At 38.6% G+C, this 16,813-nt stretch overlaps 1 protein-coding gene across 1 annotated transcript; it reads left to right on the top strand.

The window, feature by feature from the left end:
* Positions 1–12,032: 12,032 nt before the first annotated feature.
* LOC131257339 (alpha-galactosidase 1-like) lies at positions 12,033–16,077 on the top strand. The gene is made up of 14 exons (XM_058258235.1): positions 12,033–12,651; positions 12,967–13,025; positions 13,239–13,295; positions 13,396–13,430; positions 13,544–13,647; positions 13,924–13,999; positions 14,140–14,198; positions 14,283–14,348; positions 14,436–14,519; positions 14,616–14,680; positions 14,770–14,943; positions 15,501–15,550; positions 15,642–15,782; positions 15,976–16,077. The coding sequence occupies exons 1-14, from the start codon at positions 12,506–12,508 to the stop codon at positions 16,066–16,068; spliced, it is 1,209 nt and encodes a 402-aa protein (XP_058114218.1). The 5' UTR covers positions 12,033–12,505; the 3' UTR covers positions 16,069–16,077.
* The last annotated feature ends 736 nt before the right edge of the window (positions 16,078–16,813 follow it).

Raw genomic sequence — 16,813 nt, 5'->3', positions numbered from 1 at the left:
GATTTCTGGAAATTGGGCCCACAACAGTGATCCAGGCCATTAGTTTGATCTGACGCACTGTAGATGGACTGTGAATGAAATTGGGCCTTTCGATTTCATTTTTAATAGACCTGTAGATGGTTAAAAGGAAAACAGTCGGTAGTCAGCTGAAAGGGGACGCGGATTGCCTGCGAGAGGCTTTTGCAGGCACTGTGAAGGTAGGTGGGACCCTCCGTGATGTTTGTGACAAATCCACCCCGTCCATCCATTTTTTCAGCTCGTTTTATGGCATGAGACCAAAAATTAGACGAATCCAAAACTCAAGTGGGCCACATGAGAGGAAAAAGTGGGGATTGAACGACCACCGCTGAAACGTTCGTATGGCTACAGAAGTTTTGTATCAAGATAAGTGTCTTATGTTTTCAGTTCATCCCAGTGTGAATAAACTTATAAACGGTTTGGCACATAAAGATCAATGTAGACCCCAGAAGGTTTCAGCAGTAGACATTTCTTTCCTTACCGTTTCCTCTCGTGTGGCCCACTTGAGTTTTAGATCCGCCTCATTTTTGGTATTGTAACTAAAATGAGATGGAAAAATGGATGGACTGGGTGGATTTCTAACAAAAATCACGAAGTGCCCCTCCTAGTTGCCCAGTGCAAGAACTTCCAGCTGAAGCCTTTGGCAGGCAATTGGCTTCCGCTGAAAGGAAGAACCAGATGAATCGATAGGAAGTTTCAATCTGGATGGATATATCTATAAACGATGGATGCAACAGATCAACGGTTTGGATTGCTTAAGTGTAGGCCCAGTTGTTAGAAAAATAAAACAGAAGATCTCGTGGAAAAGCTCGGTTTGCTTATTTGTATTTTACAAGAGGCCGATTATAGTGGGATCTGTAGTAACGTTTGTTTTCCCATGTGGCCACTGAACGATGAGTGGTTAGATTACCGAAACGCTGCCTCCCTTATGGCCTTAGGGCGTGTTTGGGCAGTGGCATTAGAAGGGATTAGGTGGGATGGGATTCATCTGGTCCTATGCCAATTTCACTCCTTGTTGGAGAATGGAAAAGCTCGGAATTAGATTAGATGGAATTGCATGTACCACCATATATCTCTTAAGTATGTTGTTCTCAGTAATTTCAAAATGATGGTGTGTATATCCATTCCATGTACCACCATATTACTAACAAAGCATGCCATTAATCTTATTCCATGGACAATCCCTGCCATGGGTAATAATTATGTTTTTTGAATCCCATCCCACGTAATCCCTTCTAATCCCACAGCCCAAACACGCCCACAGTGTGATGGACCCCTAGGGGCCAGTAATACTTCGATTATTCAGGTGGGGCCACCCATCAACCATGCCTGGGCATTCATCCATACGTATTCAAGATATATACCACGTGTGGGGCCCATTTGTGGATGTAATGCTTGGTAAAATATTAGGTAAGGCCCGGCCTCGCCCATGACAGTGAGACCCTCCACCTTGATTTATGTAGTTTATATCCATGCCGTCCATCCGCTTTGCCACATCCTTTTGGGGCATTAGCTCAAAAATGAATATCTAAATCTCAAGTGGACCATATTACAGGAAGCAATGGTCATCAAACACCCTACCTTTAAAAACTTCCCAGGGCCCACCGTAGTGTTTTCTAAATGCTGATAAGGTGACGTCAACATGGATGAAAGTAAAAAACAAATATCAAATTGATCGAAATCTGCGTGGCCTATCAATGGTAAATGCCACCGTTTCCTCTGACATGGTGTACCTGAGAATTGTATCAGATGCATGTTTGAGCTCATGCATTGAAACGATGGGGGGAAAACGAACGGCCAGTGGGGATGGAATACATACATCAAGGTGAGCCACGGTAAGAGTCGCACCAATTTAGCTCCCACATTGCTTGGGTAATCATAACCCATTTGGTGGATATTTGTGCTAGTTGTTAGTATAGTACGTGGCTACTAGCTAGTGGGTGTAGAAACCGACAAATAGGGCTAGAAAAGTTTATCCAAGCATATGGGACCCTTGTAACACTCTGGCCCTCGGGTGTTTAGAGTTGGGCATCGAGTCCAGTCGGACCGGATTAAGTCCAACTCGACTCAGTACGAAATTTTCATGGCCTGACTCGAACTCAATCCGAACCAGGACCAAGTCCGGGTCGCCTGACTCGATCTAATCCAGTCAACTGTTGGCTTGATCCGATCCGAGTCCGACTCGATCAAAGAAGTTGAGTCGGATCGGATTGGGTACAGTTCGAATTGGTCCTGATTTTTATTTTTTTTTCAAAAATTTAAAAAAAATAAATAAATAATTGTAAAAAAATAAAATAAAATTAAGAGTAACTTTCCTGATTAAATAACTAAAGTGGGACTCTTTTTTTTTGTTATTTCAATGTAGTATCAGATATTCGAATATACTTTTATACATGTAAATAAATAAATGTACCTTCCAGACTCTTATGTTTGTTTTGCATTGCTTAAAAAATGGTGGTGAATCTTAAATCATATATAAGGTATAGTTTCATGGAAATATAAGCTGTCAAAGTTGCTGACCTAACTATTGATGGTGCATGGCCTAAAAGTTTTACTAAGAGTCTAAGACGATGATGCTAATTACCTGATTTTTCCATTTGAATCTTAATCACTCCATCCATCTTATAGCCATTGATAATATGGCTAAGATATTTATTATTTAAGAGATATGTTTCATCCACGGTGTGGTTCATAATAAGAAATTAAGGGTAACATGCACATATTGACATACAGATTAAGTAAAACTAACATGCACATATTGATATAAAATGAACAAAGTAAATAAACTCTATCCAAAATCAAAAGTAAATAAACCTAACATACACATACTAACATACAGATTAGGTAAATCTTTCATATATTCAATACCTTCTTGTAACGCCCTAAAAATCGGGGGTCGAGTATAAACTCAACCCACGAGTTCCAACGTATCACTTATGCAACATAAATAATAATGATTAAATGTTGTCTGTGTTAGTGCATTAATCATGAGTGAGATTATACCAAAACAGTAATTCATACTCCAGATCAATTCATATAATGCAAGCGGAAGACTGAAAAATGTATATAAACTTGTATGAGTCAAAAGGATCACGATCGGTCTCTAGAGTATGAATACATCACTGAGTTACCATATACATGTAATAGTTCAAAATAATGCAACTACAATAATAAATCCTATAGCTCCATCGATCCGGATGGCCTAAGCGAAACCACCAGAGAATTGCATATATGAGAACTCATCCTAATCGTCATAGTAATCGGGCTCCGCCTCCTGAGTCGCATCATCATCTGCAACTAAGACAAAGTCTGGTGGGTGTTCAGAACACCGTCCCAGAACATGGGAGTGAGTGATCAACTCAGTGGAACCATAAAGTAAAGGTTAACATGTTATCAATTCAGTCAAGCAGTAATGATAAAGTAGACATATTAGACATTCCTAGATACTCTTATTAATACAAGGATAAAATGTAAGCATGATGCATGCCCTCGCCTACACTCCCTCGTGCGACACCATCTTACGGTCGCGGCATGCTTTCTTCCATTTATGCTCTTCAACCCGGGGCACATGCAATGCGATGAAATGAGCATGATTACCAAGTTATTATTAGTCCCTTTAATACAGCAGGATTGGGAAGCTAAGGTACCTCCATTATATCAATTCCGAAATAATGATCCATTTTAGGGTTGTCAATCCTAGTAAATCTCATACGATGTTACGGTTCTAGGTCGCTACAAATGGCTCGTCACATTATCAGTGCAGGCCTAGTGTACTCTTGTTGCTACGTAAGGGTTCGTCGCCTCTACGCAGTCTTAGTGTACTCTCGAGGTCACTACAAAGGGCTTGTCACCTTATCAGTGTAGGCCGATAGCTCGAATACAGTGTCTCATACCACCGTATTCAGCTCACGAGACTGGGTTGCTCATTGGTCACTACGGGGAGGCTCGTCACCCCAGCGTAGGCCGACAACTCGACCACGATGTCCCATACCACCATGCCCCGCTCATAAGTCTTAGCGGATCGAGGTACCAAGGTTTAAAAGGATTTTCACTGGTGAGTTTGGTACCTTAGATTCAAGCAGTAGCGTCCATACATGGTGAACATACATCGGGTCAATCGGGTTACTTGACAAACTCGATTAGTACGAGCGCACGTTGAGTTGAATGACATGAAGTGCGTAAGCACTCCGTGTGGCCTAACCACTGCCGATATCTCAAGTACGGCTCGATTTCATCAATCACGTCCTATGTGGCGAAACAACCTCAACCACCAAATCAAAACCTATTACCGATTGTCTGAACTATTCCATAGTCCCAAACACATTCAATGATAACAGATAATCATACAAGTTAATCAGAACAGTAATGGATCAATAATTCTAATCATACAAGCATGTGAGCATTTGATGGATTTCAACTTAAACATGAATTCACACATAAGCAGTGTCTAAGTAAAATAGACAAATGATGTAAGTTACAGGAAGGAAATCATACACATCGTTAAGATAGTTGAGAATCTCTTCTCAACGCCCATATAAAGTACAACTTATTACACACTTGATCATTCAGACATTTCTACAAACATTTAGACTACACATTCCAATATACATGACGTATGTTTGTGATAGCACGTCTTAGGGCAAATCCTTTCGCCAAGGAGTTGTTACACATATAACTAGCACAAACACACGACAATTAATCATGGCAAGCACACGTTTAAATTTCATACGTATTAGATACTTTCTACATATACATGGAATACACTAAACTCAATATAGTTCATATAAATCAGAAACGCGATACAAACATCGCATTTGGCATATGAAATTGCACCCACATCAATAATAAACCATTAACCGACATTGAAAGCCTTAAAAATCATAACCTATACGTTTATAGTCTGCACCTTTTGCCGGTAGACTTGTAACGAACTCAGTTTTAAAGCTAAGTCTTTGTCTACGGCAGATTGACAACCTATAACATAAATTAGGTTAGCTATTTCATAACTTACACTATCTGAAACTCTAAAATAGATTAAGGTTAGGTTTTCTTACCTAAGAACGGGATTGGTATCGCCCGTATAGCGACACAGGAGTGGTGGCTAAGCACGAGGAGCGTCAGGAAAAGATCCTAACCTCTAACTCTCACTCTCTCTCTCTCTTCCTCACTTTCTTCTTCTCTTTTCTCTCTTCTTTCCCTTAGGGTTTGCAAATTCATATGGCATATGAGAGAGGGTGTTTAAGGTCCTTATATAGGCTCAAGTTTGATGGGAATAGCCCCAGGGCCAAGGTATACTTAGGTTATATCCAAATACGGACTGTTCCGATCTAACGGAGCACTTCTGGTGGCCTCTTTTCTACATGCGGTGGACTTAAGCTCCCTGACCATGGATCTAGGTCAGGCTGAGTTTTTGTTCCGATCGGGTTTACAGATCAGCCGTGGCGGACCAGTTTCAGTTTAACGGTCACGGTCACTCGATCAAGGCCACAAGTACATCGACATGTGTGGGACATTTCTCCTGATCCGAGGGTGCATTTGGGTCAGATTCTGACGGTCTGAATCCTTATATTTGGCCCACAAGCGACACGACTCAGATTACTTAAATTCAGATTTTTATTTCTAAATATTTTCACGTTTCTCACACTCTTCGCTCCGGGCTCAAGTTGTGTAGTTCTAGACACAATTAAGACTTGATTTCTGAGGGAGTTATCAAGTCCAGTAATGCGGTCTTAACTGTATAGTTTCGGGGTAATCGGACTTTCGACGTGCGGTCCAGGTCCGATACGGAGTTTCGATGTGCTCCCGAGAGCAACCGGGTTTAAGGATGGATTCTAGATTTCATGATAATGTAGTGTCAATGATTTTGCACGTTTTGGGTCTTGCAGATCATATTTAAAGTGATTAGTGCTAATTTTATAAGCACTCTAGTTTAGCACTTGCTAATATTAACCTAATTTCTAAAGGATTTGGTCCTGGGTGATTTCTGCCTAAGGTGGTACTCGGGTCCTTGCACGGATTTTTTCGAGACGTTACACTTCTATATGATGAATGCCCTTGTGGCATGTAACTAGATTAACCTTATCCTTAATCGTAATAGTAACCCGCTCCTCCACCTCCATCTTGGTTGTCAGAATCATCCTTCGGTTCTCTTTTTACGGATTCAACTGCAAGAAAACTCTGGGCCGACTCCGAGCTAGATGTGTTCAAAAAATAGTCATTTACCTCCGCTGAATTGGATGGTGGGGATACTTTCTTATCGTCCTCATTAATAGATGCAACAAGTTTTTTCAAGCGCTTTTTATGATCCGATTTGTACGGGATTCTCAACCGCCTATAAAATACTGCAAGACTTTTAAGAAATTTTGATGGTTTACTCGTTCCTACTTCAGCATCATGTTGTCTCGGAGGTTGATGTTGTTGTCTGGTACTCTTTGATCTAGATGTTATTTTCAAGCTTTCTTTAACGGCCTCTTGATAATCGTGTTATTCTTGTTCCCTTAAAATTCTCTTTTGTTCTTCTTCTCTACTAATTGTGGAAGGTCGGCTGGAACTAGATGCAGTTCCTCTTCTTAACCATTCTTCATTTATAATAGGCATACTTCTATATATTCTTTTGTTGGTTGTATTAGTTGTAGTTATAGAGTAATGAGTGTAGGAAGTCTTCGTATTTGAGTTAAGAATAACTCGAAATAAATTGGACTTCCTGAGGAGCTTTGCTACATAGTGCGACGTCTGCTCCCCGACAAGCTAAATGTAATTTGAGTCGATTTGTTTTGTTGATAAATTGCTTTCCACATAACTTATATTGTAACTTTATCTTTCCATCTTGGGAGTAGACTTGGACTCCATAATATCAAATATCTACTGATGTATTATCTTCCAATGACATATCTACAAGTGTATATCTGGTTAGGTAAGGACAACATAAAAAAAAAGAAGAAGTTAAAGTGATGAAAGAATACAATTACCCAACAATATAATAAGAGATTTAAATAACATCAACTAATTCAATGGTACAAATGAAAAAAGAAAAATATCCATCCACCCATAACCATAATATTACAATTTAATCGTTAAAAAATAATTACAAATATCATGATATAACTTTTAAGCAAATGCAATATAAATAAAAGGCAACGTCTCATCTTGCAGCTGCAGTTACTATCTTATCTTATAGCTGCAGGTACTGTCTCATTGTGCTTGTCACTCTCATCTTCATTGAACTCCTCATCAACAGAGTTCTATTTCCCTCATATTGAACGCAGCCAATCCTATGTACAAATGAACGTTTCAATTGATTCAGATGTAAGTGAGCTTAATAGGTCTTTATTTAGTTAAGGTTGTCTTGGTTAGTTAGTAATAACTCAACTAGATTTAGACCTTAGATGAGCAAATCATGAGCTAAACTCGAGGTTTAATTTACGTGATTGGGTGGATTTGTTGGCTTCATATGGTTGATTAATCGGATTTATGTAATTCTTTACTGATATCACTCATGTATAAGTTTACATCGAGCATTAAGGGTCAATAAGTGACAATGTAAGCTAATTTTAATGAAAATTTTCAAAAATTTTTAAAATTTCAAAATAGCGAAAATATGAAACGCTACAATTTTCAAGAGATTTTAGAAATCCAAAATAACAAAAATCTGAAACATTACAAATATTTTACATATTTACCAAAACATTCCTTAAATAATATGGAATGGAGGTGAAGAGTCTAATTTACCCTCATAATAGAGAATTCTTGAATAACCCAAAATCACATGGGCATAAGTGAATTGCATATTGGCTATGAAGTTATATGGGCCTAATGTGTTTCTGAAATCTACACCAACCGCTGGCTGCATGACCCAATTTTAGGTGTAGGGCTCCAAGACCATCCATATCCTTGATTCAAATACACCAAATGATTGCGAAAGGCGCACAGAAAACACTCACCCTCCAAATTGTTTCCCTCAGTGTGGTCTATCTTAATCACAAAATTTCCTGATTTTTGGTCTTCAACACTAAATTTTTACATTGGTATCTAATGGTGTAAATGGCTTCCACATAATCATTATGGTAGGCCTGCTAAAAATTAGTAGTCAATATCTCTGTCAATTTTTTCCTTTGGTGTAGCCTATATGAATCACATGTTAGCATAACTTTTTGGTTTTATACCTAACACTGGACTACACATCTACCTATTGAAGTGAATTTTGATTACATAGGTCCTTACTCTTACTATGGTGGTAGATTCTCAAGAGTTTCAACACCTGTTTGAGGGTTTGAGTACCCATAGGTGGTGAAATCCCACCATGGCATGAGTGTGTGCTGGTGTGTGCGCGTGTGTATATAAAAATAAAAAAAAAGAGAGAATTTTTTTATTTTTTTTTTATTACACATAAGGGTGGACCCGCCAAACATCCACAGGGTGTAGCTCTTAAAGCCTGGTGTAGCACACAGCACCGACCTAGTTACTGGGTGGTGCTGGAAAAGCTTTGTGGGCCCAACCATGATGTGTTTTATCCACTCTGTTTGTCTATTTTGAAAGATCATTTTAAGGCATGAGATCAAAAGTGAGGTAGACCCAAATCTCAGGTGGACCACACCACAGGAAAGTAGTGGTTGAACGCCACCAATTGAAAACTTCCTAGGCCTTACTGTAATATTTGTTTGCCATCTAACCTATTGATTAGGTCACAGGTCCTTGAAGAAGAGAAAGCACACGTATCAGCTTGATCCAAAACTTTTGTAACTCCGGTGAAGTTTTTAATAGTGGGTGTTCAATCACCACCGTCTCTTATGGTGTAGTTCATAGATTTAGATCTGCCTCATACCCTAAAATGATCTAGAAAATTGAATGGACAATGTAGATAAAACACAAATTATGGTGGGTCCATTTAGATTTTACACCACACGCTACCTACGGTGTCGTGTGCTACTCTATTCCTAGTAGCATTTTATGTTATTAGATGTTTAATTTTATGTTAGGTCCTGGGCCAAAAAATTAGGCTGACATGTGATTTAGATATACCATATTAAAGGAAATGCTTGGAAGAAAAACATTCACAATTTATTTTTTATAGGGCCCACTACGATACAATGTGAAATCCACTCAAACTATTACATGCCACACCGAAATTTAGGATTTAGTCCAAAAATCAGGGTAATCCATGATTCAGGTGATCCGTAATGAGGGAAATAATTTGGAGGGTGGGCATTGCCTTGTACACCTTTTTCAATTATTTGTTCCACCTGCAAATGAAAATTGCTTATATATATATATATATATATATATATATATATATATATATATATATATATATATATATATATATAAGCTCTATTTCTGGATCCTTACTTTTGCTCCAGTGGTAGACTCCCGGTAGTTTCAACACCCGGTCAAGGGTTTTGAGTATCCATAGGTGGTGAAATCCCACTCCCACGTGCGTGTGTGGGGGTGTGTGTGCGTGTAAAAAATAGAAGAAAAAAAGCTCTTAATTAGTATTTTGTATTAAGAGGAATTTTTTATCCACTGCAGCGTGAGTGTGTGGGGGTGTAATATTTTGTATTAAGAGGAATTTTGAAATTTCCTTTTATATTAGTATTTAAAATGTTAGTGAAAAAGTTCTTAATTGAGAAAATTATGAAAATGCTGTCGATTAATTATATCAAATGCTTAGGATATAGTAATATCTGAGTCTGATTATCATTCATGATTTAGGTGCATGGCACGATTGGAATAATGTACAAAGAAAATGCTCACCATCTAAATTATTTCTCTTAGTGTGATCCAACTTAATCATAAATCAGCATGATTTTTAGGTTACAAGTTAAATTTTGGTGTGACATCTAGTAGTTGGATTGGATTTCTTAAAATCATTATGGTAGGCCCCGTCAAAATCCAGCATTAATGTGTCTCTCCCACTCGTTTCCTTTGTTTTGGCCCATTGATGGACAAGTCAACATGATATTTTGACCTGACCTAAGATAGAATTGCACATCTAATGTTCGGAGTGAATCTATCATGCATATCTCAGTGGGCCCAATAAAAGTTCAAGTGGCACGTCTCATGTCTCCTTTTGTTTTAACCTGGGCCTAACATAAGATTGCGCAACTAATGTTCGGAGTGAATCTCTTATATCTTTTTTTTTCTTTTTCTTTCTAAAATATGATAAGGGAATCTTGGTTTTTGAAACATGGGAAGAGTACGTTCCAATTATTAGAGATATACTCCCACTTTAGGTCCAGTTTTGACTCTTCATTGGCCGTAGTGGTTCTTTTGTATTTAGTGTTCTCTCACTATAGACGGGTTCTTCCCCTTCTTGTAGTCAGGCCCGCCCGAAGTCATGTAAAAGCCTTTTTAATCGCAACAGACTCTTTTCTGCAAAAAAAGAAAAAAGAAAAAGTGAGCCCCACCAAAAAAAGTGACACAAGTGGTCAGGGTGAATTTAACATAAACATCAAAGTGGGCCACTGAGCTGCCATCCCTTTGCTTGTTTTGCCCTTTACGAAATACACCGACTAACAATAACATGGTGTCAGTGTTTTTGGGAGGTCCCACTGGGATAATACTGACCATCCAATTGATGGCCTATGGGAAATTACTTAATGCAGTTAAACGTCATCAAGTTGATGTGATACTGGATAATGGCAACTGAAGTTTGAAAAACATATCTGAATTAATGTAGATTTCCCCTGGATAAACATATATAAAACATTCATATCTGTTTTTTTTTTTGTTTTTTTTTTTTAATATTAATAAATGCATATCGATTACCAATCCTAGCCATGCTCCTCCATGGTATCAAATTATCTCTTTAATGGTTGCATCAAGTGGCCCACTTACGGTCACATATGACCGTTGAACAGGACAACAACACCATGAAATGTAGATTTTTCATAACCCAAAATTACCATGATCGGATTATCAAAGCCACTAGATTAAGGTCATGAAAAATGGATTGCATGATTAAAATTAGAGAATATTACCGACCATTTTGCAGGCTTGTAATCGGATGTATGTGATCATACAATTAGAATCATTCCGATAATTACCTGCAATCCACGGTAGACCTTTCCTATACAGTGGTCCACCATGATAGTAGATATATAACCCCGTACCATAAAGTGGAATTTACACTATCCGGCGGATTACCCACTTGGCTACGGTCGGTTGTAAGTGGACCCCACCTAGATGCATATGTTTTATCCACGCCGTCCATCCATTTTTCCATATCATTTTAGGGCATGAACCCAAAAAAATAAGTAGATTCAAATATCAGGTGGACCACACCATAGGAAAACAATAGTGATCAAATGCCCATCATTAAAAACTTCCCAAGGCCCACTGTAATGTTTATTTTCCATCCAACCTGTTCATTAGATCACACAGATCTACATGAGAGGAAAACATAAGAATCAGCTTGTCCAAAACTTTTGTGGCCCCCAAGAAGGTTTTATTGGTGGGGTTCAATCACCATTGTTTTCCAGTGGTGTGGTCCACCTGAGATTTGGATTTAGCTCAGTTTTTATCTCACGTCCTAAAATAATCTGTCCAAATGAATGGAAGGCGTGGATAAAACAGATACATCATAATGGAGCCCACCGAACATCAATCGGTTGGATAATGAACTACAATTATCTGGAAAAACGGATGGACAGAGTGGATACAGAATACACTCGTCTAAGGTGGGCACCACCGGAAGGATCTGATCAAGTCGATAATTGAGTTTTCCTCACGATGGGCATGAGAAATCGGGCATATCTTGTTAACCGGAAGCACAGGAAATGCCGTAGACGTGAGAAGCAAGGAAACGGATTGGCTACTCCCCATGCCACCAGCTCCGTGGCTGGTGGTCGGTGCTCTGTGGGCCCCACAATGATGTATGTGTTTCATCCATTCCGTTCATCCACTTTTAAAGATCATGATATGGATTTATACCAAAAATGAGAGGAAATATAATCCCAGGTGGATCACACCACATGAAAACAATAGTTCTTGGATATCCACCATTAAAATTCTCTTAAGGCCCACTATACTGTTTATTTGACATCCAATCTGTTTATTAGGTCATACAGTCTCAGATGAAGAGAAAAAACAAAGATCAGCTTGATCCAAAACTTTTATGGTCCCCAAAATGTTTTTAATGGTCAACCCTCATTCAACACTGTTTCCTGTAATGTGGTCCACTTGAGATTTGGATATATCTCATTTTTGGATTCATACCGTAAAATTATCTGTAAAAATAGATGGACGGCATGGATGAAACAAATACATCATGGTGGGTCCCACATAGCACCGACCATCAGCCATTGGCTGGTGTAAGGGGGTGTAGCCAATTCGTTCCCGAGAAGCAACGGCACTCAACAATCTCGGCAGATCTGCTCACCGAAATCATCCCTTCTCCTTTCCTCCCTCTATAAATGCAGTGATTCTCAGTCTTAGAGGAGCAGTGGATACGATACGAGTAAAAGGGTGGTGAGGACAAGCAGAAAAAAAGATGAAGAGATACTTAGCTTCTCAACTCCTTATCTCTCTGCTTCTTCTCATTTCCTTCTCCGTATCCGCTTCTAGATTTTTACGTTCAGAAAATGATACTAGACGAAATCTTCTCACCAATGGTGTTGGCAGGACGCCTCCAATGGGGTAAAACTCTCTTTCTCCCTCTCCTTCTCTATTTATCTTAATGGTTAACACGTCAGACCCAAGTATGCAGCCAGAGTATCAAATTACTCTCCATTCATACATATATTGCTGGTTTTTTTTTTTAACTCGAGTCTGGTTGACTTGAAGATCCAAAAAATGTTTTAACATATACAAATCAAAACTATGGGAAATGCTAGGATACTGTGGAGTGATCTTGAAGTTAGTAAATATATAGCAGTTATAAATGAAATATGTTCTTACCATTTTAAAGGAATCTCTTCCATCATTGTAACTATAATCATTTTTCTTTTCCAGGTGGAATAGTTGGAATCACTTCTGGTGCGGTATTAATGAGACAATAGTCAGAGAAACTGGTGAACTGAATCTATTTAACCTTGTCTCTTGTTTTATAAAGTGGTTTTGTATTTGCCGAAATGTAGTACTATATTTTATTTTTTCTTCTCCTTTCTTGTAAGGAATTATTACCTGAATCTTGTGGTTCTTTCGAATGCTCAATTGGAGCTTTGAAAATCTTTCCCTGCTTTTATTAATTTACTAAATTGCTGCTATTTTCCATTGTAACACAGCCGATGCTTTGGTATCAACTGGCCTTTCCAAGCTTGGATATGAATATGTTAATTTAGGTATCTTGTTCTTGCAACATAATTTTTATTTTTTATTAGCAAAAACTACTTGCATTGTTGAACAATGGTTAATCAAGTCTGCAATTTCTTCCTTTATCAGATGATTGTTGGGCTGAGTTGAATCGTGACTCAGAGGTTTGCCTTTTTCATTTTAAAACTTTGTATTCAAATCTATTAGTTCTTTGGTTACATGTTCTAAAGATACTTACTGTCCAATTGAAAATTTGGAATTGAATTTCAATTTTCAGGGTAATTTTGTTGCTAGAAAATCGACGTTTCCATCAGGTATTAAGGCTCTTGCAGATTATGTACATAGCAAGGGGCTTAAGCTCGGAATTTATTCGTCTGCAGGGTAAGCGCATTACATTTTTTTTTCCTACTTAAGGTTGATGTTAATAGAGGATGTGGTGACTCTAATAGATATTTATACCTTTTAGAACCATGTATCTGCGTCCCGATCCTTAATGGTTTATTTCCTTAAGCGCTGTTTGGGATGAGGGATTTGGAGTAAGGGTTTTTGATATCCATGAATATCAAATCTCCTCATTTAATAAATCTAATGATTCTTCAAAAGAGGTAGAAAGGACTAAGATGGTTATTGCTCTTCGTAATGGGTCAAAAATTTCAGGTATAAGACATGTACCCAGACTCAACCAGGGTCACTTGGTTATGAAGAGAGAGATGCCATGACCTTTGCTTCATGGGTATGTATATTAAGTTGAAGTTTATTTGTAGCATTATTCTCCAATTGTATTAAAATTTGAAAACATGAATTTCTTTAAACTTCTGATAAAGGTCGTCCATTAATTAAACTAATTGAACAATTTTATGAACTACTTTGCAGGGAATAGATTATTTAAAATATGATAATTGCTTCTTCGATGGTACTAAGCCGATAGTTCGGTAAGCACACTATACTCACTTTCAATTTCAATTTTGAGGAGCTCTTTTTTATTCTATGAAATTTACTTCTTACTCTTGGAATAGATATCCTAAAATGACACGAGCACTAATGAAGACGGGCCGTCCAATCTTTTATTCTCTCTGCGAATGGTAATTCTTTATTAGTACAAGCATGTCATACCTCTTTTAAATTTCTTCTCCCATTGTGTTTTTCATCTATTTTCCTCCGTTGATTAGGGGGGATATGCACCCGGCTCTGTGGGGCGATAGAGTTGGAAACAGTTGGAGGAATACTATGGACATTGTTGATAACTGGGACAGGTTAAAACCTCTTGAAATTCCTCATTGAGTTGCTTTTCTCTTGTTTTCTTAATCATAAGGATCATATGATTGATTAAAATGTCTTTGGTTTCACAGCATGGTTTCTAGAGCTGATGCAAATGAAGTGTATGCTGAGTATGCAAGGCCTGGTGGCTGGAATGGTTAGAATCTTACGCGATTAAGGAATTCATGATTTCTACTTATTTTATTCTTAGATATCAACTTATATTTTTGGGTTTTGTTTGATCAGATCCAGATATGCTTGAAATAGGAAATGGAGGGATGACGAATGATGAGTACATAGTCCACTTCAGCATTTGGGCTATTTCTAAGGCTCCCCTTATAATTGGATGCGATCTCCGGAGTGCTAGTAACGAAACATTGGCAATCTTGGGCAACAAGGAGGTCATCGATGTTAACCAAGGTATATATGTTAGCTACATGGATTGGTGTAGGTTTTCCTGCCTTTTGAGAGACAAGCTCTCACTTTTTTATTATAAACCACCTACCGTGTCTGTGCCTTGACGGGGGAGCGAATGCTTTTCAGCCGGCAGCGTGCGCGGGGAGCACGGGCAGCTAGTCTCCGCTCCGCGACGCCGCCGGATGGGGCGAATACCAGAGGGTAGCACAGTGCGTGATGCCCAAGAAAGAGTCGATAAGATGAGAGAAGAGCCCGTTTGGGACCCGCACGCACAACGCCCTTGCCCGTGAACACCGCCGCCGCGCTGTGCCTGTGCACGGCCAGAGTACGGAATAGTATAATTGCAAAGACACTTTGGGCACAACTTTTCCACATATCCATTAAAAAACAATCAATTATTTAGAATTCTATTTCACATATTTTGTCCAATGTGATGTTTTTCTTTTCGTTGTCCCTAAAGCATGAAGCAAACATGCTACACTTTTATATTTAATTGTAATTTTTTACTCTTTGTGAAATTGTATCTAACATAAGAATTTGGTGCTATTAATGTTGAGTAGATCCTCTTGGCGTTCAAGCGAAGAAGGTTAGGATGATAGGAGATTGTGAGGTACGTTGTCTCCTGCCTCAAAAGCATGTAGCTTTTGTTGAACATGAACTATTTAAAGTGGACATTGAATAATGTGACTTTCTTTTTACAGGTTTGGGCTGCACCCTTGACGGGCTATAGGATGGCTGTGCTTTTTGTAAATCGGGCACTCTTTGCATATGGCATCCCAGCTCATTGGGATGACCTTGGTCTCCCACAAGACACGGTGGTCCAAGTGAGAGATCTCTGGAAGGTAATTTCAATTTTAATTGAGGCCTGTTTGGTAGACCCCAAAATGACTTCATCTCATTTTAGTTAATCATAGTTGTGTTAGATATCCCTACTCATCACTACTTCTTTTCATGATTTTTTTTTTAAAAAAAAATTCTTACAAAAAAAATTAAAAAAAATCTCTAATACATAATTATGTTGATTTATGGATGCAGCATGAGACGTTGAAGAAGACATACAAGAACAAATTCGAGCCCACGATTGCTTCGCATGCATGCAAGATGTTCGTGTTGACACCGATATCTTAGGAAATCCCATCCATGCCATTGTTCATAGGAAGCTGATTAGATGCTGATGAAAAAATAAAAATACTGTAATTGGGTTTTCACTTTCTACATGTGGACCTGGTCTAGTGTGGACCTGGTCTAGTGATATGTCACGTTAATCCATAGGGTCAATTGTTGATGGGCCACTCTATTAGATTATTTGTGTCCAATCAAACTGAAAAGATGCTTTTATATTCATTAGATTTTGTTGTTGATTATATGATGTGGATGGATGTGTAGTTGTGATTGTATCATGCATTTGATGATGGTTTTGTTGATTATATGATATGGATGGATGTGTAGTTGTGATTGTATCATGCATTTGATGATGGTGATGCATACATCTCATTCTTCATTTGGAAGATCGTAGCCACCAACATTAGTGCCTCGTTTTAGTTGAATGCGGACCATTTACTGCAACACCCACTATTTTACATGGTTTGGATTTAGTTAACTTTTCATGTACCCACTACAACAAAGTTGGGCATTTCCCACGGTTGGGGAAGACTGTTTGCTGGCGCTAACTAAAACGGGGCGCTGCCAATGAGTCTCTATGAAAGCAAGAATAAAAAAACTATTCTACCTCATTCGGCCCTTTCCCTCTCCCCACCGCCGACTCTCTCTCTCTCTCGTGCCTCTCCCTCTCCGCTTGATCTATCTCTCTCCCTCTCCCTCTCTGCACCTCTCCCTCTCCCTCTCTGCTCCATCTACCTCTTAGCCTCTCCCT

This window comes from Magnolia sinica, chromosome 10 (assembly GCF_029962835.1).
Source record: "Magnolia sinica isolate HGM2019 chromosome 10, MsV1, whole genome shotgun sequence".
NCBI classification, from domain to species: Eukaryota; Viridiplantae; Streptophyta; class Magnoliopsida; order Magnoliales; family Magnoliaceae; genus Magnolia; species Magnolia sinica.
Note: the sequence above shows the minus strand (reverse complement) of the source record. Positions and strands in the feature narration are given on the sequence as shown.